Below are 22,153 nucleotides of genomic sequence, written 5' to 3'. Positions count from 1 at the left end.
CCAAGAATATTTTACACAGAACGAGTAGAGTATTCTGCTTTAGATGCTATTATTATAATCTAAGCAAGACCTAGCTCAGTGTTTCTTCCACATTCACCCAAGGATTCTTCTTCTAGTTTCTCATTTTCATCATTTGTTCCTTTAAAGCCTGGGTCTACATCACTGTTATCTGTACACAGAAAATTTTTCTTGTCTCTAAATTCCCCATTGTCTGCGTGTTTATCAGCTTCTTCAAGCAAATGACCCAGTATCTTAAGAGTCAAAATCATATGGATGGGACTAATTTCAGTAGTAAAAGACAACATTTGCACTAAAAGGGCCAAACTGATATAAGCTAACACTCTTCTGACCGACTGCTTGATATTTAACCCAAGATGCCATACTGCAATAAATTCTAAGGGATGGAACAAATATGCAGACATCAGAAAACAGGCATACACATACACATTCATAATATTTACAACAGCAGTGCCAGTGTCAGAAAATCACTGGAGTTGGGCAATAAATAATTCAGCTATTGTTACCAACACTGTTTGCTACAAAGGTACTCAAGAGAATGTGTCACTCAGGTGTCCAGGTGTCACAAAAAAAAAACTGCATGTTATGCAATCAATGGCTGCTGAATCTGTATGACTAGTAAGTTGTTTCACTTGCTTTCATATCATTGATGTTCCACAAAACGAATGATGTAAATAAATGGAAACCATTCAGATTTTAGTCAGAACATTATAATTATTTTGAATATAGGATATTGTTAGTGGCAGAAATGATACTGTGAATGTGGATCATGAATTGTGCCTGGATAGGTCTGGTGTATAGTTTAAATCTCTCAGCATATCTCACTACAAATGCTTGTGTGTCTGGTTTCCACCTCATAACATGTTCAAGTGGCAACCTAATTTGACTGACACCTATTGTATTATGTCTTCTGTGATGGTTCAACACTAAGGATGATACCGGTCACCAACTGTCAATGACTAACACTCCATGTGTTACTGAGATGTTAACACATGGAGTGTTAGTCATTGTTACTGAGATGTTGGGGGATAAGAAAGAAGCCTCCACGAAGACTATGTGAATGCAATACACATACTCGGGCGTCCCCTGGGCGGTTGTATACAGGCTGATCCTTTCACTCCAGAAGCAACACGACAATCCTACAGAAAAGGGCCTTATCAGGCCCAGCACTGACAATTATCTCTGTAAATATTGAAGGCCTGTCTGCATGCAAAGAACATCTACTACAAGACCTCTGTCAGAAAGAGAAATGTGACGTCATGTGTCTACAAGAAACTCACAGAGATAGCACACTCAAAAGACCCAACATAAACGGCATGCGACTAGTAGCTGAAAGGCCACACCGACAGTATGGCAGCGCAATCTTTACCAGGCCAAACATACAGATCCTTTCAAGCAGTATAAACGACATCAATGATACTGAAGTGCTAACCATTGAACTTAGTGACTGCACTGTTACATCAGTGTACAAACCACCAACTGTGGACTTTTCCAGCTCCAACGTAAACAATTTTAATAAAGACAGAATTAATTTTGTAATCGGTGATTTCAACAGCCACAGTACGCAGTGGGGCTACCAAGAAGACGACGACAATGGCACAGCTGTGATCTGCTGGACCGAGCTAAACAACCTAAAACTGATACATGACAATAAACTGCCTGCTTCCTACAACAGTGGCAGATGGGGGAGAGGTTATAACCCGGACCTCATCTTCGTTAGCCATCAAGTAACGTCCCAATGCTCAAAAGGAGTTTGCTCACCAATACCAAACACCCAGCACCGTCCAATAATGTGCCAGATCACATCTGTTGTTAAACCCCATAGCGTACCTTTTCGCCGTAGGTACAATTTTAAGAAAGCAGAATGGTCAACCTTTCAAAACCTCATGGAAGATTCTGTAAACAACCTACCACTTGAACCAAGATTCTATGACAATTTCGTGAAGGCTGTGCAGTGGTGTTCCAAGCAATCGATCCCTAGTGGATGCAGAAGCAATTATGTTGAAGGCCTTACGCCAGAATTAGAGGATCAGTTGCAGCAATACCTGACACTGTTCCCTCTATCCGCGGAAACTATCACTGCGGGCGAGCAGCTAACCGAGTCACTAGCTAAAACCAGGAGAGAGAAATGGCTTAGGACAATAGAGGAATTGGACATGAAAAGGAGCAGTCAGAAAGCCTGGACACTCCTTAAACGTCTCAACAATGACCCGACTTTCTCTCCAGGACATGCACCCGTCACAGCCGACCAAATAGCCCACCAGCTTCTCAAGAATGGGAAACCCGACACCAAAATCAGGAAGTCGGAGACCAAAATAGACAGGATTGAACACCAAGAAAATTCAACTCTGGTCACCCCTCTCACAATGGCAGATCTGGACAAAGCCATAGCGAAATGCAAGCCAAGGAAGGCCCCGGGCCTGGACGGGATTTTTGTTGAACAGATTAAACACTTTGGTCCCAACGATAAACAATGGCTACTGAAACTGTTTAACAATTGCATGGAAACAGGTCAGATTCCCACAATCTGGAGGAAGGCTAAAGTTATTGCCATTTTAAAACCAGGCAAAAATGCTGATGACCCCAGAAATTTCCGACCCGTATCACTTCTCTGCCACATCTTTAAAATCTTTGAAAGAACACTCCAGGATCGCCTCTCCAGTGCCATAGAACCCTACCTAATCCCCCATCAAGCAGGTTTCCGCCCAGGGAAAAGCACTACATCTCAGGTAATTAACGTCACGCAGCTGATTGAAGACGGCTATGAGAACCGGAAAATAACCGGTGTCGCCTTTATAGACTTGACAGCCGCATATGACACCGTCAACTTACGTCTGCTAATGAAGAAGCTGTATGCCATTACCAGGGACTTTAAATTCACATCCACAGTTAGAAGTCTGTTAGAGAACTGTAGGTTCTCTGTGGAATTCCAAGGGATGCATAGCAGGTGGCGGGCCCAGAAAAATGGTCTCCCTCAGGGCAGCGTACTGGCACCCTTACTTTTTAACATATACACCAACGATCAACCACAGCCAGCTGGTACGGGAAACTATATCTACGCCGATGACCGTGCTATGGCCGTACAGGGTGACTCCTTTGAGGATGTTGAGACAAAGCTCACGGATGCGCTAGACATGCTCTGTCAGTACTACGCCGACAATCAACTCAAGCCGAACCCTAGCAAAACACAAGTTTGCGCCTTCCATCTCCGTAACAAGCAGGCATCCCGTAAGCTGCGTGTCTTCTGGAAGGACACACTCCTCGAACACTGCGCTAACCCCAAATACCTAGGAGTAACCCTAGACAGGGCTCTGACATATAAACAGCACTGTATTAACACCAAAATGAAGGTGAGCGGCAGAAATAATATTCTTCGGAAAATAACGAACTCCTCCTGGGGCGCAATGCCAGAGCAGTTTGCTTCCCAGCAGGCGAATATGCAAGCAGTGTCTGGTACAACTCTACCCACGCTAAACAGGTCGACATTGCTCTGAACGAGACCTGCAGGCTCGTCACTGGATGTCTGAAACTGACGCCAACAGACAAGCTCTACCATCTTGCTGGGATTGCACCTCCTGCAGTGCGAAGAGAAGCGGCAGCCTATAGTGAAAGAGCGAGGGCTGAGATGGCAGAGAGCCACCCCCTCCACAAAACTCAGCCAGCCACCAAACGCTTGAAATCTAGATGCAGTTTTCTCAGAGCAACCGAAGATTTTAGCGACCAACCTGGATCTAGGGTGGAGAGATGGAAGCGGTCTAGAAAAGGGCACTGGATGGAACCAAATGAAGAATTGGCACCAGGTTACGATGAGGACTGGGTGGTCTGGAGATCACTAAACAGGCTATGCACCAACACTGCACGGTCAAGAGATAACCTTCTGAAGTGGGGATATTCTACTACATCTAATCTCTGCGACTGTGGAGAGGTGCAGACGACCCAGCACATGTATAACTGCCCTGAATGTCCTTCACATTGCACTTTAGAGGATCTGATGTTGACAACCCCAAATGCTGTCGACGTAGCCCGCTTATGGGCCAAATGCCTATAACATTTTGTTTCTGTGCACACACATTTGTATATATATTTTCATATGCCTGTAATTAATTTTTTTTTGCTGTGTGCTATTCATTTTTTTATATTCCTGTATCCATGGTGCTTCTGACACGAATTTAAAAAAAAAACTGAGATGTTATCACACTCCACCGTGACTTACTAAAATACAATATAATGAATGCTGATTTGCCCAACTCCTTAATGTTCTGCGATTTGTGTATAGTTCTGTGGCTGGAGATAAAGCAATGATGGTGGGGGTTAAAGATTATTTGACTGACTTAGTTCTAAACCCACGTTGCACAGTCAGGAGCTGCAACTAGATAGAAAGTGGTGGCTCACGAGCTTTGGCACAAAGGCTAAGGACAGGCTTGTTCTTGTTGTCAGTCTGTTATCCACGAGGTGTACTGCACACAACATCTGTAAACGTGCAGGCTGGGCTGAACCATAAATGTTACACCTTTGGTCTATACTGGATGAGACAATTGCTTTATAAAATAGTTGTAGCTTGGAACTGCCTGCACATAGGACTTACCCACTGAGACACTTTAAAATGCCTAAAGCTAAATGCTTTTACTAAGAAGTTCATAAAGAGTGGAATCACATGAGCCTTTGATGAAATATGTGCCCCAGGTTTAGATTAGATTTACTTTCATTCCAGGAACCTGAAAGACTGACTAAAGTGGAGAATGGTATCATTAAATTGGTGTTCTGACTCATTAAAAGTGTGACAAATATAATTAAAACAAACACATACTGTTTTATCCACTGAAAACTTAAAACCTGTCCTTTGTGTACAATCTTTCAGTTCCTGATTTGTCAACTGTGACTGACGAGCTGTTAAGTGTGATGGGAGGAGGAAAAGTAAAGCGTAAGATCACCAACAAACAAATAAGTTTTCACTTTACTCTTCACTTTGTTGGTATGCTATTACAGTAAAACCCCTTTTTAACGAATCTCAGGGGACCAAAAAATTTGTTCCTTAAAAGAGGGTTTTCCTTAAATAAGGGTTTAGGTCAAAATGCACTAAATAAGTGTTCCAGAATCAAAATTGGAACCTAGGCTATTTAGGACATATAAATACTCCATAATCACAAACTCACCTTGTGCTGCATACAAAAATACAGTGAACATGAAGATGTTTCTTGGCAAATTTAAAATACTCTATATATTTATAATACTTTTTTTTTTTTTTTTTTTTTTTTTTTTTTTTTTTTTTAAGATATTTTGGATGTTAGGTCACATCAAAAGTCATCAACTGGTATCTTGATTTAAAAGGAGAAAATTTTATTTAGCCAATGGCACTCAATGAATTAGATATCACAATAATGAATAAAACTGCTATACTGTCATTATTTATGAAAAAGAATCTAGAAGAGTAGTCTGCTGCTTCCCTCCAGCACAGCGTACTCCTAGAAGTTGTCGTTCCAGCTGGTTAATACTGTTAAGAACTGACTCATCCACAACGAAGGATGAGAAATACCTTCTAACAGTCTCAAGTCCTTCCACAGCTGCAGAAAAACTTGGTGTTGGTGAGTCCACATCTTCATCATCATCATCATCATCATCATCATCATCATCATCATCATCAGCAGCATCATCATCATCATCATCATCATCCTCGTCACCACCACTGTCACCACCAATTTCAGTTTTGTCACCAATATCAGCAGCAAACAGCTCACTCATGTCCATAGTGGGTGTAGAAGTAAGTACATTATCATCACACGAAATAAAATCTTGTAATTTCAAAGTCTCAGGAACATCTATAACATTCCAATCTTCTTCAGGAATATCGTCCTCCACAAACAATGTTGCACCACAGCCAACATTTGCAAAGCAGTTTATGACAGTCTGCTGTGTGACTGCATTCCAGGCAGCAACAAACATATGCATGGCCTGTAAAATATTCAATTTCATAACTTGCTTCCTCTACACGAATGAAATTGATTTCTGCACTACAGCCATTCTATATTTAGCTTTAACTGAATGGATTGTGCCTAAGTCCAGTGGTTTCAAGTGACTTGTGCAGTTAGCAGGAAGGTACACAACATTTATATTTCTTAAAAATGAGGTATCTTTGGGATGAGCAGGGCATCTATCTACCATAAGTACAATATTTCTTCCTGCTGCACCCATCTTTGAGTCCAAGCTCCTCAGAAACCTCATAAAAATATCTGTCATCATCCAGGCATTTTTGTTAAACTCATATTTGCACGGAAGTGTCTTTATGTTCTTAAAACACCTCAGAGTTTTAAATTTACCAATAATTAATGATGGCAACTTTTCACTTCTGTCATTGTTTACGCACAATAATGCTGTCATTCTCTCTCTACTTTTTTGTCCCCCATGACATTTTTCACCCTTAATTGAAAGTGTTTTAGATGGAAGGAGGTTATAAAATACACCAGTATCATCGGAATTAAAAATATTTTTGGAATCATACCTTTGAATCAGACGTGGCAAAGTACAACTTCTCCAATGCTCCACACTTTCATTGTCCACAGACGCACTTTCTCCACTTAAATTTTGGGTTGAGAGATTGTGACGTTTTTTTAAAACGATCTAGCCACCCGTCAGATGAACTGAAGTTCTCATATCCCATCCTCAGTGCAATTTCTCGCACCTTCTCACGCAACACATTTCCACCTATGGGAATATTTGCAGCTCTTATTCCCTGAAACCAGTCTAACAGAGCAGTTTCTACGGCTTTGAAAGACGACTCACAAATATTCTTCCTTTTTGATGAACATGAACCTTGTGCTTCTAAATTTAATAAAGCCTACTTATTTTTTATTATTCCGCACAAAGACGATGGCATCAAATCGTACTTCTTTGCAATGTTGCATAATTTCATACAGGCATTGCGATTCTCTTCAAAATACCAAATAATTATCAGCTTCTGCTGTATCGTCACTTTTCTTCGTTTGCTGGCCATATTACACGTACAAAAACAGTACTGTAAGTATACTACACAACTACAGTATACACTTCATGCTTTCACTTTATAACGTCAGACACAACAGCTGGAGCGTGGTAGTGCGGAAGAATTGTGTTTTCAAATGATCAGTTTAACATTCACCAATCACGATAACTTCAAAACTATTGATATGAGACCAATGTCCGAACGCTAATGCGGACATCGATTTTAAGAATGCAAATGATCAAAGCCTAACGTTACGATTTAATGTCCGAAAACTAGAAGTGCAGCTGCAGACCGTATTTTAATTTGCGAATTGTAACACACATATTCCTTAAAAGCGGGATTTAAAAGAAAGAGCGATTCATTAAATCCGAATTTCAGGAACACTGTTTTTTTATGGTGTTATTGCCGGGACCAATGAAAGTATTCCTTAAAAGTGGGATTTCCTTAAAAGCGGGTTTGTTAATATGGAGTTTTACTGTAATAGCAATGGTGAACACGGTTACACTTAAAATGCTCCCTTGAGGGACACCATTCTCCTATATAAAAATTTCTTGACCATGCTCTCCTATTTGGTAATAAACTGATTGCTCTGTATGGAAAGATTCAATAAAATTAACAATCTTCCATGGAAGCTCCAGTTATGAAGCTGGCTGAGTATGCTGGACCTCCAGGCTGTGTCATATGCCTTTTCAATATCAAAGAATAACCCTACAAGGTACTATCCATGTAGCAAAACAGACAGTCACTAACTATCTGTTCATGGGTTTTTTTCTATGCCGTTTATAAGGACAGCGCTAAGAAAACTGCTTGTGGAAGTACGTTACACTTTATTATGGCTGGCTAATTAGCTTTTATTGAATTAGGCACAATACTTATAAGTGACACAGATACATCACAACACTGTTTTTCAGTGTAGTCATTAGTCTCTGTAAACAATGGCTGGAACATTATACCAATTGCTCAAATTCTCAATGACAGAAATCCACTCCTTGGTCACAGAGCCATTTGAGTACTGCTGTATGAACATCCTCACTGTCAGAAAATCTGAGACTGCTGCAAATCAATTCCGTGAATGTCTGGAAATTGTCGTTTTTGGTTTGATGTCTATGGCTTTACCTCCTGATCAGTATCACCCACATCTGTACAGCCCTGATCAAATTGTGGGAACCATTTCACGACAGATGGAGTCGACACTGCATTTGGTCCATATACAGTGGAATCTCATTAACACGTTTTTGAAAGGACCACACATTTTGAATGCCATAAGCAAGAAAACATACTTCCAAAACATGCATATTTTTGTAATGATTCGATTTTGTCAGTGAAAACGCAGAATTACGGGTACCATAGTTGGAGTAATGTGCCATCACATAACACTCACTTTCTGACACGGCACCTCAATAAATTATGATTCAAAAGGCACTTTTCAAGAACACATTCAGAATATTGCACCCAGAAACTCTCAGAATTACTTGTTACTATGCTAGAGGCAAAAATATGTTAAATACGGCAGCACTGACTAAATCCTATACGATACAATATTTTTTATATATACTTCTGCCCTCAGCCAACCAAAGTGTAGGAATGTCATGTGGCACAAGAATGTAACCTCCACCATCCAAAATATGTACATACCTGGTATGTGATGCAGAAAGAATAAAATATGCTAAAATTGCAATTTTTATTACACTTCTGAAAACAAACCAAAGTCATTCATTTAGCATCACTCCATTAGTGAATCAGTATAGTAACTGAATAGGGGTCGTCATTTCAGCAAACTACTATTATATCATACATCACATTAGCCTAATTACATAACACAGTAAGGTAAAAGATACAAGTTTAAAAAATATATCAAGAGCTGACTGTTCCTTTTGTATTAATTTTAATGATGTATTGTCCAGCTTAGTAAATACATTCATCGCTTCTTCGACGACTGCAAAACTCAAAACATAGGCTTCACTGTGTCTATTGCTTTGACAGCTTCTGACATTTTAGGAACTGGAAAAGGTTCTGATTCGTCCATGTCTTCAATTTCTTCTTGTATCTCTGCCATCTGTTCCTGCACGACTCCATCAAGTATGACTGAATAACAGACAGAAACACCATCACATTAAACATGAATATTGTAGGTCAGGTAGTCAGTCTTTTCTTCTTTCGGCATCATTTGCTGCAATTCCTGCATCTTCTGTAAGTATCCAATAAAAGCCAGCTTTCTTGAAGCAGCTCAAGATTGTGCTTTATTTGTACAGCATTCCAAGCATCTCTTACAATATGCATAGCATGTAAGTTTGTAGCCTTTCTCATCATAGTATCAAGACAGGTCTGCCTCTGCTGTACAAGTAACATTGTCTATTTTTGTTTCGAGCATTTTATAATGCCTTGGTCAAGTTGCTGAAGGTGGCTTGTATATTTGGGAGGAAGAAACACTAAATTTATATTACACAGGTACGACATATCTTGGGGTGCACTGCACAATGGTCAATAAACAGGGAGATTTTCCTATTCCTAACACACAACCTCGCCTCCTAGGCAAGCATGAATTGTTCGAGTACAGTAGTTATTACCCATGAGTTCACATTAGACATATATTTACATGGAAATGTCTGCACACTTTTCAAGCATCTTGGACTCTTTTGTCTTTCCACTTATTAGTGGCAACAAATTTTCTGCCATGGCATTTTCCTCGTTTAAACTCAAGAACTTTGTCAAGCAGAAGGTGAAAAAATACATCAATTTCATGGGCATTGAAAACATCATTGGGGCTATAATTTTCTATGATTGATGGAACACTTATTTTTCCATGACTGAACAGTGTCATGCTCATGCTTCCAGCCTCACCTCCAACAAATTTATACACTAAATTATATCTGTTTTTTGAACCTTCTGATCCAACTACTGGATGTTTTGAAATCTGAGTGTCCCAACTTTTGTGCCAAATACACTCCTGGAAATTGAAATAAGAACACCGTGAATTCATTGTCCCAGGAAGGGGAAACTTTATTGACACATTCCTGGGCTCAGATACATCACATGATCACACTGACAGAACCACAGGCACATAGACACAGGCAACAGAGCATGCACAATGTCGGCACTAGTACAGTGTATATCCACCTTTCGCAGCAATGCAGGCTGCTATTCTCCCATGGAGACGATCGTAGAGATGCTGGATGTAGTCCTGTGGAACGGCTTGCCATGCCATTTCCACCTGGCGCCTCAGTTGGACCAGCGTTCGTGCTGGACGTGCAGACCGCGTGAGACGACACTTCATCCAGTCCCAAACATGCTCAATGGGGGACAGATCCGGAGATCTTGCTGGCCAGGGTAGTTGACTTACACCTTCTAGAGCACGTTGGGTGGCACGGGATACATGCGGACGTGCATTGTCCTGTTGGAACAGCAAGTTCCCTTGCCGGTCTAGGAATGGTAGAACGATGGGTTCGATGACGGTTTGGATGTACCGTGCACTATTCAGTGTCCCCTCGGCGATCACCAGTGGTGTACGGCCAGTGTAGGAGATCGCTCTCCACACCATGATGCCGGGTGTTGGCCCTGTGTGCCTCGGTCGTATGCAGTCCTGATTGTGGCGCTCACCTGCACGGCGCCAAACACGCATACGACCATCATTGGCACCAAGGCAGAAGCGACTCTCATCGCTGAAGACGACACGTCTCCATTCGTCCCTCCATTCACGCCTGTCGCGACACCACTGGAGGCGGGCTGCACGATGTTGGGGCGTGAGCGGAAGACGGCCTAACGGTGTGCGGGACCGTATCCCAGCTTCATGGAGACGGTTGCGAATGGTCCTCGCCGATACCCCAGGAGCAACAGTGTCCCTAATTTGCTGGGAAGTGGCGGTGCGGTCCCCTATGGCACTGCGTAGGATCCTACGGTCTTGGCGTGCATCCGTGCGTCGCTGCGGTCCGGTCCCAGGTCGACGGGCACGTGCACCTTCCGCCGACCACTGGCGACAACATCGATGTACTGTGGAGACCTCACGCCCCACGTGTTGAGCAATTCGGCGGTACGTCCACCCGGCCTCCCGCATGCCCACTATACGCCCTGCTCAAAGTCCGTCAACTGCACATACGGTTCACGTCCATGCTGTCGCGGCATGCTACCAGTGTTAAAGACTGCGATGGAGCTCCGTATGCCACGGCAAACTGGCTGACACTGACGGCGGCGGTGCACAAATGCTGCGCAGCTAGCGCCATTCGACGGCCAACACCGCGGTTCCTGGTGTGTCCGCTGTGCCGTGCGTGTGATCATTGCTTGTACAGCCCTCTCGCAGTGTCCGGAGCAAGTATGGTGGGTCTGACACACCGGTGTCAATGTGTTCTTTTTTCCATTTCCAGGAGTGTATATTGCCTTAGCACAGAGCACAGTGCCATCAACTGGAATATTCGAAACAAGAGCTTGTTTTCACCATTTCAGTAAAAGTGACTGTCATGTACTCGTTTTCATTTGGAACGTTATCCTTTCAAACGTGCTGCTTCAATTATTTATCATTTTCTGACTATTATATTTGATGTTGATGGACAAATGATGAATTTTCACATAATGTGAACACATTTCATGTGAGGATATTTGACCACTTTCTGAATACTGACTGAATTACGCACTATTTGGTTTACTGTTTGGTCGCAACAAAAGTCTGAAGTAGACAGAGCTACTGCCAATCTATACAAAACATTTGTACAGTAGCAAAAGTTTTGTACGACTCATGAAGTTGCCAGCACTGAACAACACCTCTCCATGTACATTTCTGCTTCCCGTGGCCACAAACATCTTATTCCCACCACTCGCAGAACTCTCAGCAGCAAACATTGTAGCAGCCAAACAGCACCAATACCACCAAACTTGAAAACACACAGCGGTGAGGGAAAGCATGAAACCGAATCATTTAACATACATTTAAAGAACTGGAACCACCAAAATTGGCCATAACATGAAGGAAAATACAATTATGAGGAATATACTAATGAGATTCCACTGTATCACCAGAATTTCATGATGAATCTGTGTGCAATTCAGATACTGCTCCCCACAAGTATCATACTGTCCCGTATACTTCAACTTTGGATAACATTTTCACCTGCCATGTCATTTCACTCCTACAATGTGATGTACCTATATCCATACCATAACAGAACTGTCTGCAGGAAACTGACCATGCACACTCTTCTGACAATGCAATATTCTTGCTGCACAGCAGTCTTAGCATGGGACAACAAGTGTAACTTACTTTTTGAAGTCCCCTCATACATGCCTTTCCTAGTTTTAGGAGAGGTACACTTACAAGATTCCTTCCATGAATGAGGGCATAGTCCCTATGACCATATACCATTGTCTGAACATGCTATACATAACAGCATCTTGTCCTGGGGCTTCTTTCTGAAGGAATGTAGGCTCTCTTTTGTGACTAGATGTTAAATTATGTCTGTGCTACACTATGTGATCAAAAGTATCCAGAAACCTTGTTGAAAATGACTTCCAAGTTCACGGTGCTCTCCATCGGCAATGCTGGAATTCAATATGGTGTTGGCCCACCCTTAGCCTTGATGACAGCCTCCACTCTTGCAGGTATACATTCAATCAAGTTCTGGAAGGTTTCTTGGGGAATGGCAGCCCATTCTTCACAGAGTGCTGCACTGAGAAGAGGTATCGATTTCCATCAGTGAGGTCTGGCACAAAGTCGGCATTCCAAAACATCCCAAAGGTCTTCTATAGGATTCAGATCAGGACTCTGCAGGCCAGTCCATTACAGGGATGTTATTGTCGTGTAAACACTCCGCCACACGCCATGCATTATGAACAGGTGCTTGATCATGTTGAAAGATGCAACTGCCTTCCCTGAATTGCTCTTCAACAGTGGGAAGCAGAAGGTGTTTAAAACATCGATGTAAGCCTCTGCTGTGATAGTGCCACACAAAACAGTAAGGGGCGCAAGCCCCATCCATGAAAAACACAGCCACACCATAACACCACTGCCTCTGAATTTTACCGTTGGCACTACACACACTGGCAGATGACATTCACCGGGCATACGCCATACCCACACCCTATCATTGGTTTGCCACAGTGTGTACCGTGGTTCATCACTCCACACGACGTTTTTCCACTGTTCAATCATCCAATGTTTATGCTCCTTACTCCAAGTGAAGCGTCATTTGGCATTTACCAGTATGATGTGTGGCTTACGAGCAGCCGCTCGACCATGAAATCCAAGTTTTCTCACCTCCCACCTAACTTTCATAGTACTTGCAGTGGATCATGATGCAGTTTAGAATTCCTGTGTGATGGTCTGGATAGATGTCTGCCTACTACACATTACAACCATCTTCAACTGTCAGCAGTCTCTGCCAGTCAACAGACGAGGTCGGTCTGTACGCTTTTGTGCTCTACGTGTCCCTTCATGTTTCCACTTTACTATCACATCAGAAACAGTGGACCTAGGAGTGTTTAGGAGTGTGTAAATCTTGCGTACAGATGTATGACACAAGTGACATCCAATCACCTGACCACATTCAAAGTCCTTGAGTTCCGTGGAGTGCCCATTCTGCTCTCTCACGATGTCTAATGACAACTGAAGTTGCTGATATGGAGTACCTGGCAATAGGTGGCAGCACAATGCACCTAATATGAAAAACGTATGTTTTTGGGGGTGTCCAGATACTTTTGATCACATAGTGTGTGTCAGGTTGAGAAACCAAAATAATCCCATTATTCATTCTGGCAAGAAAAAACATCAAACTTACTTTATTAGAAACCCTCGTTATCAACTTCCATATTCTTGAGGCTGGTGTGGAATGTATTTCATGAACTCCTGCTACAATCTCTTCCTGTTGACGTTAATTGTTCACCATACCTTTGCTTTCTCAACCCAAAAGGCTGTTAGGTTCACTCCTGATGGTCTGACCTTAAATCTTTACAGTGCTTCTCATGTGATCCTAACTGAATGTTGGCATTAGGGAGTTCTACAGTCTTTGGTACAGATACCTTAGCTGCACGAGTGCTAACACTTTTAACATGATCCGCCCACTCCTAGATGCTGTCTCTCTGTTCAAACTTACTAACTGGCAACAGTTTCCAGTACACTAAGCTGAGCTATTTTGGCGACTACCTTTTGGGTTCTCTTCTGTCTGGAAAATATATCCAGAAAGGGATGTGATCATTTGAGTGCAGCAAGTGTCCACTTCCCACTCTCCTCCACTTATCTGTAAGGGTAGGGGACAGAAAGTACACTCAATCACCAGGAATGTGCCTGTGGTGAATCTGAAATGTGCTGCTTGAATCCTGTTCACAAATGGTGTCTTCTGATACAATGAGGCTCTCAAAATAGTGACCCCTGGGGTACATGTGTAAGAACCCGAAAGCACATCACATGATGTACCTTAAAATCCTCAATAAGCAGGAATAGTCTGGGGAGGTGGTTAATTAGGTGGGAAGCACACTTAGCAGAGGTGATTTTCAGCAGAATGACAACAGGTGCTGCCTTCAAGCCAGTTGTGTGGGAGACAGGTAAGAAGTGGTATGTGTTACTAAAGAATAATGCCACCCCAACCATAGCTTTGTCACCACCAAGGTTATCTTGCCTGACGGAAAAGTAAGTTCCTTCAACAGTGCAAATCATCTTTTTCATTTGTGTAATCTTGCAGACACAGATACAGTGGTTCTTTCTGTGTGTGTGTGTGTGTGTGTGTGTGTGTGTGTGTGTGTGTGTGTGTGTGCACGCGCGCGCGCAGTTGCTTGGGTGTGGCCAAGAGCAAGGCGAGGAGGAGAGATTTTATATGGCGGCTTATTAATTATAAAGTAAATATATACACTGTGGCACCACTATGAGTCATACTTTCTGTTTGTGGCCTACAAGAAATATTATGTAGTATGATCATCATGCATGGGGGAAGGGAATTGCAACAAAATACAAAATTAAGTGGACTACTGGCGTAATGAAGTCAGTAACTCAGAGAGAACAAATAAGATTGCACTAATTCCCCCAAATAGTGAAAAGCAAATACTGTCATATTAGCCAGTATCTACAGATGGGAGTCAAATTGACTCCACATTGTTCCTCGGATTCACATTGCTGTACTTACGTCAACCACACCTTGCTATCAGTACCTTCAAATTAATCTTTTCTCAGTCTGCACTGTGCAGCAACGAGGTTCGGTACCTGTTTCTTAGTGGGTTTTTTGTTGCTGAATTTAGTGATGTCCCAGGTGATCAAAAAGTCAGTATAAATTTAAAAACTGAATAATGTAGAGAGAGAGGTACAAATTGACACACATGCTTGGAATGACATGGGGTTTTATTAGAACCAAAAAAATACAAAAGTTCAAAAAATGCCCGACAGATGGCGCTTCATCTGATCAGAATAGCAATAATTAGCATAAAAAAGCAAGACAAAGCAAAGATGATGATCTTTACAGGAAATGCTCAATATGTCCACCATCATTCCTCAACAATAGCTGTAGTCTAGAAATAATGTTGTGAACAGCACTGTAAAGCATGTCCAGATTTATCGTGAGGCATTGTCATTGGATGTTGTCTTTCAGCATCCCTAGAGATGTCGGTCGATCACGATACACTTGCGACTTCAGGTAACCCCAAAGCCAATAATCGCATGGACGTAGGTCTAGGGACCTGGCAGGCCAAGCATGATGAAAGTGGCGGCTGAGCACACGATCATCACCAAGCGACGCGCCCAAGAGATCTTTCATGCGTCTAGCAATATGGGGTGGTGCGCCATCCTGCATAAATACCGTACGTTCCAGAAGGCGTTTATCAGCCAGGCTGGGGATGATGCAATTCTGTAACATATTGGCATACCTCTCATCCGTCATGGTAGCAGTTACAAAACCAGAATCACGCATTTCCTCGAAGAAAAGTGGCCTGATAACAATAGATGTGGTAAATCCAACCCATACCGTGACTTTCTCGTCATGCAATGCAGTTTCCACGACAGTTCTAGGATTTTCGATAGCCCAAATTCTGCAGTTGTGGGCGTTGACAGACCCTCGGAGCGTGTAATGAGCTTCGTTGGTCCACAACACGTTACTCAACCAATCGTCATCTTCCGCCATCTTTTGAAACGCCCACACACCGCAAATGCCCTCCGCTTCACTAAATCGCCAGGTAACAGTTCATGATGCTGATGGATTTTGTACAGATAGCATCGGAGGGTGCGCCTCAGTGCCAACCAAACAGTAGTGTATGGAATGCCGGTGGGATGTGTGACTGCACGAGCGCTGACTTCCCCGTGCATATACGAACCCGCTACAGTCTCCATTTCTTCCTGAACTGTCTCAGCGCCGGCCGAAGTGGCCATGCAGTTAGAGGCGCTGCAGTCTGGAACCGTAAGACCGCTACGGTCGCAGGTTTGAATCCTGCCTCAGGCATGGATGTTTGTGATGTCCTTAGATTAGTTAGGTTTAACTAGTTCTAAGTTCTAGGGGACTAATGACCTCAGCAGTTGAGTCCCATAGTGCTCAGAGCCATTTGAACTGTCTCAGCAGCATTACGCCTTGTGCTCGGTCGGCCACTACAGGGTCTATCGTCTAAACAACCCGTGGCTTCGAACTTCGAGATCATTCTCGCCACAGCTGCATCTGTCAACAGACCTTTACCCATTCGAATCCCCTTCGTATGGCGATAGGATCATAACGCTGAACTAGCACATTCCCCATTCTGATAATACAGCTTCACTAAAAGCGCCTTTTCAGGTAACGTCAACATGCTGTGACTGCTGGCGCATCTGATTTTCTCTCTCATTACCGCTTCTTTTATATACGATTGTCATGCGCAGTCACTGACATTTTGCTGTCCAGCACCATCTTTCGGACATTTTGTGTGTTTTTTTTCCCTCTAATAAAACTCCATGTCATTCCAAGCATGTGTGTCAATTTTTACCTCTTTATCTACATTATTCCATGGTTTATTAAGTTTTCAAATTTATACTGACTTTTTGATCACTTGGTATTTTACAGAGTCAGTTTAACTCCACATCTTTGATTGCATAACAAAAAACTGTAAAGACTCATGCTTAATTTATTTCCTTAGGGAAAGATTTTAATTATTTAAACACAACAAAATATCTTTTAACCACTAAACCTCATATTCACGATGATGTGAGATCATCAATCATGAAGATTCTTCATCAAGAAGAGGAGCAAACAGTATCAGCTGGAGATAAGATGGAACTAAAAAATATTGCACGATATGTCCCAAGAAACTAAAAAGGGAAACACATACAACACGAAAATGTTATAATCATCTAATCTGTGGACAGTGCTAATCACCTGTGTGTCACGATTGTATCTGATATAACATTTTTTTTCTAACAGAGTATTATTTTTCATTATTTATACCTGATATAGTGACAAAGAATGCTTACTGCTTTCTAAGGAATGAATGATTCATTATGTGAAGTTCCTCTCTGATAACTGCATATTTTTATAACACTAGCAACAGTTTTTATGCCTTAGGAATATTTTGGTGTTAAATAGGCTTTGATTTACCAAATGTGGTAACTTCCTTCCCTAAGTCTTCTTAACTCTTCTAATAATACATAAAATAAAGAAAAGTTGTGATAGTAAGGAGTAAAAGACACACAGAATATACGGAGTCAATTTGACTCTGCGTCTGTAGTTTCACATCTGTAGTCACAGGTTAATCCTGTTGAATGGACATCCACAACTGAGCATTTTAGTGAATTTGAAAACAAATCACTTCAGCTGTAAAAAGTTTTTATTTTTTCAGTATCAAGACCAGTTTCAGGCTAACATATGCCCATAATCAGGTGTAATATTACCAAATACAAGAAAGAGAAAACGCTAAGGTAAAACTTTTCACAAATCCTTGTACTCATAAAGCAATGAACACTAATAAGAACTATCTTAGCTAAAACTCTACTTGTGGTTGGGCTAATTGCAGTGAGAAATATAAGAAACATCACAAAACAGATGTGACTGAGGAACCAACTACTTACAGTAAACATAAGAGAGAGAATATTTTGTTGCATATTAAATTGCTACTATAATATCAAGAAATAGTAATGAATTCGCATTACTTTACCTTAGCTGCCACTTGTGTAAGTAAGGTTTAAATATATGTACTACCCACTAGTCCATATCATAGGAGCACATGATTATTAAACATACTCCCAATTTTGTATCCTACAATGTCTGCAACATCACTATAGTTTTACTTAGCACAGTCCTATTAGAGGTGGGAAGGACCTGTCTTCCTTCGACTGTGAACTAGCTCAACCAATATTGTATACTGAACCTTTGGATTTGTAGTTTCATGCTTAAATCAATGAGCCAACAATCCAACAAATAATATCAGTTATATTTTTTGGCATTAGAAGTCACTTACAGCATCAGGTCCCTTTGATGGAATGTGTGTGTGACATGGGCCACCTGTCCCTCCTGTACCAGTTGCACCTGGTCCATCTTGTTTCTCTCTACTGCTTTCTGACAAAGCAGCAACTGAAGATTCAGGGGCCAAGGTTTCCTCAAGCCAAAGACCCAATATAGGTTCACTGTCTTCATCTGGAAAATAACAGCAAACGAAGGAAGAGTAAAAGAAAAGTGAAACCATGGCTCTTTTGGCTGACCCAGCTAAAACTCTAAATTAAATATTTTCATACTAATATCAATCATCCTCAGCAAATAGGCTTCAGATTTCATCCAACACAATTATTCATTCACCACTGCATACATAGAAACATCTATGAGGTTTTTATACATCTAGTTTACCAGCAAAGTATCTACAAGGAAAATGGCATGACCATAGAGGAATAACAATAGATGGAGAAGAAATTGATGTTCATCATCTTGAGCTCCACAGCTTTTACTTGCTAATATTCATCAGAAACCACCACAGCAGTTTTGATGCATGTTTATTAGGTCACAAATGGTTTTGGTGAAAGATGATCAAATTACACTACTAAGAGTCTTCATAAAAAAATCCCCACACAGTTGTGCCAGTATCATGACTTAATGAGTCTAGTTATCTTAAGTAACATTAAAGGAAAATTCTGGAACATGACGATCACACGAACATTCTGTCAACTGCCTGGCAGATGCATGGTAAACAGTGAGTGCAGGAAAACAGGAGACTGACTATGAAAGTTGGCATCTACATTGAGTGCTATGAGAGGGAAAACAACATGAACATAATGTTAAATGAAGGTATGGGAAGGAAAATCAGCATTGGGAAGAACAACAGTTGAACCTCTAGAGCTTAAGGAATGGCAGAAACGGTAGACAAGCAGTTGAGAAAAGGGTAGAAGAGCATGACTACAGAAGAGTAGATCAGGCAAAGATGGACAAATAAATCAAACAAGGCAAGAAGAATCATATAGTTAAGGACAACAAAAAACTAAAATCCTGTAAGAAAACTAGAAGGAAAAATTAAACACAAACAACGTGAAAAAGGAAGAGAACAAATAATCTAGGAAAGGAAAACAAAGAACAACCCAAAGGTAAGTGGGCAAACTATAACAATGGAACACTCAAGATAGTGGGGGAGGAGGAGTGGGATGATCGTCGTCCCAAGTCATGTCTACTTTGCTTAAGTGTGACTAATATGATATGGGAAAACTTGCAGTGGGATTAGCTCAATAATACCAAGAAACAAAGGCAATGTATGTGTGTAGTATCTCAGCACAGGACCAGAAATATTTACCCTTGAAGCTTAAGTTACAGATAAAGGAGCATTTTAAACATGGATCATTGGCAACTTTCCAAAATTCTGAGTGGAATACAAACAACAGAAGGATTAGTGATAGTTCATGTACAGTCAAGTTTTTGTACAATGTCCTTCCTCAGAGCCAACTAACACTACAGCTCAATTCGGTCAGCAGACAATTATTTAAATGTTAACACGTGCTATTATGAAAAATCTATCATGTTCCAAAGTTCACGGTATTCTCAACTATCGTAAAACTCCAAATGAACAAATGTATTTTCAATAAATTCCCAGATTTGACAACTGGTTCCTTCAGTCTGTGTGTTACTGCCATACGAACAATATTCATAAACTTGTTTCTAACAAACACGACTTTGGTGAGAAATTTTGCTTTTAAGAAATAAATATGAAACAATTTAGAAATTAAAGCCAAATTTTTCAAAATTCCTAACACGGCTGGAAGGGTTTCCTTTTACATTTTTGAACAGGTCATATTCAAAGCAAATGGCAGTATCTGAAGTTTATTCTTTCAGGTGAAAGGTAGGTCATAGGTGTTTTGGTCAATATTTTCATACTCCATCCCAGTGAGTTCAACTGGAGTAGAGTGACCAAATCAGTCTTTGTGAATTAATAAGACCACATTAAACAGTTGCACAATCATCAGGGTATGAATTATTTGTTTTTGCAGGTAACTGCACATTAAGGTTTGAACATGAAATATGCATATTTGTACAGCATAAATGCTGTTTGGAGATACTTCAAAACTCATCAACATCCTTCTGTTGGAACAAAGAACTAAGTGTGGAGATATATATATATATATATATATATATATATATATATATATATATATATATATATATATATATATATATATAGAGAGAGAGAGAGAGAGAGAGAGAGAGAGAGAGAGACGAGACCAAGTAACAATGGCGAAAATTTTTTTTTTTTTTCCACACAATCCCAAGTAACAATGGCGAAAATTGATTTCTTTTTTTTACACAATCAGAATGCAAAAACACACACAAAACCTGCTGCTTACGCCTGAATGTACTGTGTGATGTAACCACATAATCTAATATCACAGATGTTGCCTTGAAAAATAATCGTGTGACTGCAATACATTCTGTTTATTGAAATCTGCTATTAGAAACAACAGTTTCATTTTTAATATCAAAAAGACTTGCTTCAGCGAGTCGTAATTTTTATTTAATTCATGTACAATGTGTTTCAGGAGACAATCAAAATTTCAAATGTATTTTTCATTAAGCCACAATTTAAATTTAATTCTTGCTGTGTGTGAACTGCTGCACTGCATCATCGTGGAAACTTCATTCTAACCCAAAAATGCAAAAAATTATTGCTTTTTGTTCTAAAGATACTGTAAAGTAAAATTTCTTACACATTTCCGAGGGTGCAAATCTGTAGGGCATCAGTAACTATAAATTTTCACTTGCTTATATTACAATGAATTTTCAATAATGAAGCAACAGCTCACACATGAAGTACAATATTTAACTCACCATAATGTATCAAAAAATTCTTTTGGAAATGGGAATCATTTTCTGAAATGCAGCAGATATAAGAAAAATTAAAGTAAAATAATGTCCAGCAGTATCAAACAATTTTATGGTACAAATGAAACAATTATCACAGTCTATTGTTCATTAAAATGTTCAGTCATGCAGCACCTGAGATATAATAATGTCAGTAAATGAAGAAAATGTACTGTTCTGCACATATAGATTCCTGATGTTGAGGACAGTTATGATTTTAAACTCACTACCATTGCAGAGAAGTGCAAATTGTCATCACCTTTTTTTATGCAGTCTACTGAAATGCATTTACAAATACTGAAATTCAACATTCTGAAAACTAAAAATGTTTGTGAGTCATCACTCAGAGATTTCCATTCTCCTAAACAGGTTCCACAAAACAGGGAGTGAAACATTTCTACAGGTGGCAATTTATTGCAGGAAAAGGTGCAAGAAACCATGTTCCAGTTCGCAACTGAAGATTAAGACCACTGAATGAAAGGGTAGATCAGTTCAAAAAAAGTCAGATTTACGTAGAAAACGTGACGCTGTGGAATACTGGAAGAACAATATTTTGCTACTGATGATACAAACATTTTGTTTCACTGGGGTTTTTTACAGTTTGTTTCTCTCAGAAATCTATTCTTTTCAAATAGGAAATATGTGAAGGAGGCAAAATGCGCAGAGAAAAAGTGATGCTATTGACAGAAATTAAAAGTTGTGGCCATTAATAAAGAATGGGAAACTGTACAATCAGATGCTATAAGACTACGTAAACACTACCTTTCACTCGAGCTGTAATGTAATGTACAGATGACTGCAGACATTTTTGGAAGACTGCCCAACAGTTTAGGTGACAAGAATGGAGCAGAGCAAAAAACACTGTTTTTATGACTCTACACCACAAGGCAATCTCATTTATCATGAA

The 22,153-nt window shown here is 40.6% G+C and overlaps 1 protein-coding gene across 1 annotated transcript in view; it reads right to left on the bottom strand.

Annotated features, from left to right (window-relative positions):
* LOC124721530 (protein purity of essence) overlaps positions 1-22,153 on the bottom strand; it is a 482,247-nt gene that overhangs the window by 350,402 nt on the left and 109,692 nt on the right. Inside the window, exon 11 of the mRNA XM_047246550.1 lies at positions 18,374-18,549. Coding sequence (XP_047102506.1) covers positions 18,374-18,549 — 176 coding nt within the window. The remainder of the gene's footprint in view (positions 1-18,373; positions 18,550-22,153) is intronic.

Source organism: Schistocerca piceifrons, chromosome X (genome assembly GCF_021461385.2).
Source record: "Schistocerca piceifrons isolate TAMUIC-IGC-003096 chromosome X, iqSchPice1.1, whole genome shotgun sequence".
NCBI classification, from domain to species: domain Eukaryota; kingdom Metazoa; phylum Arthropoda; class Insecta; order Orthoptera; family Acrididae; genus Schistocerca; species Schistocerca piceifrons.
Note: the sequence above shows the minus strand (reverse complement) of the source record. Positions and strands in the feature narration are given on the sequence as shown.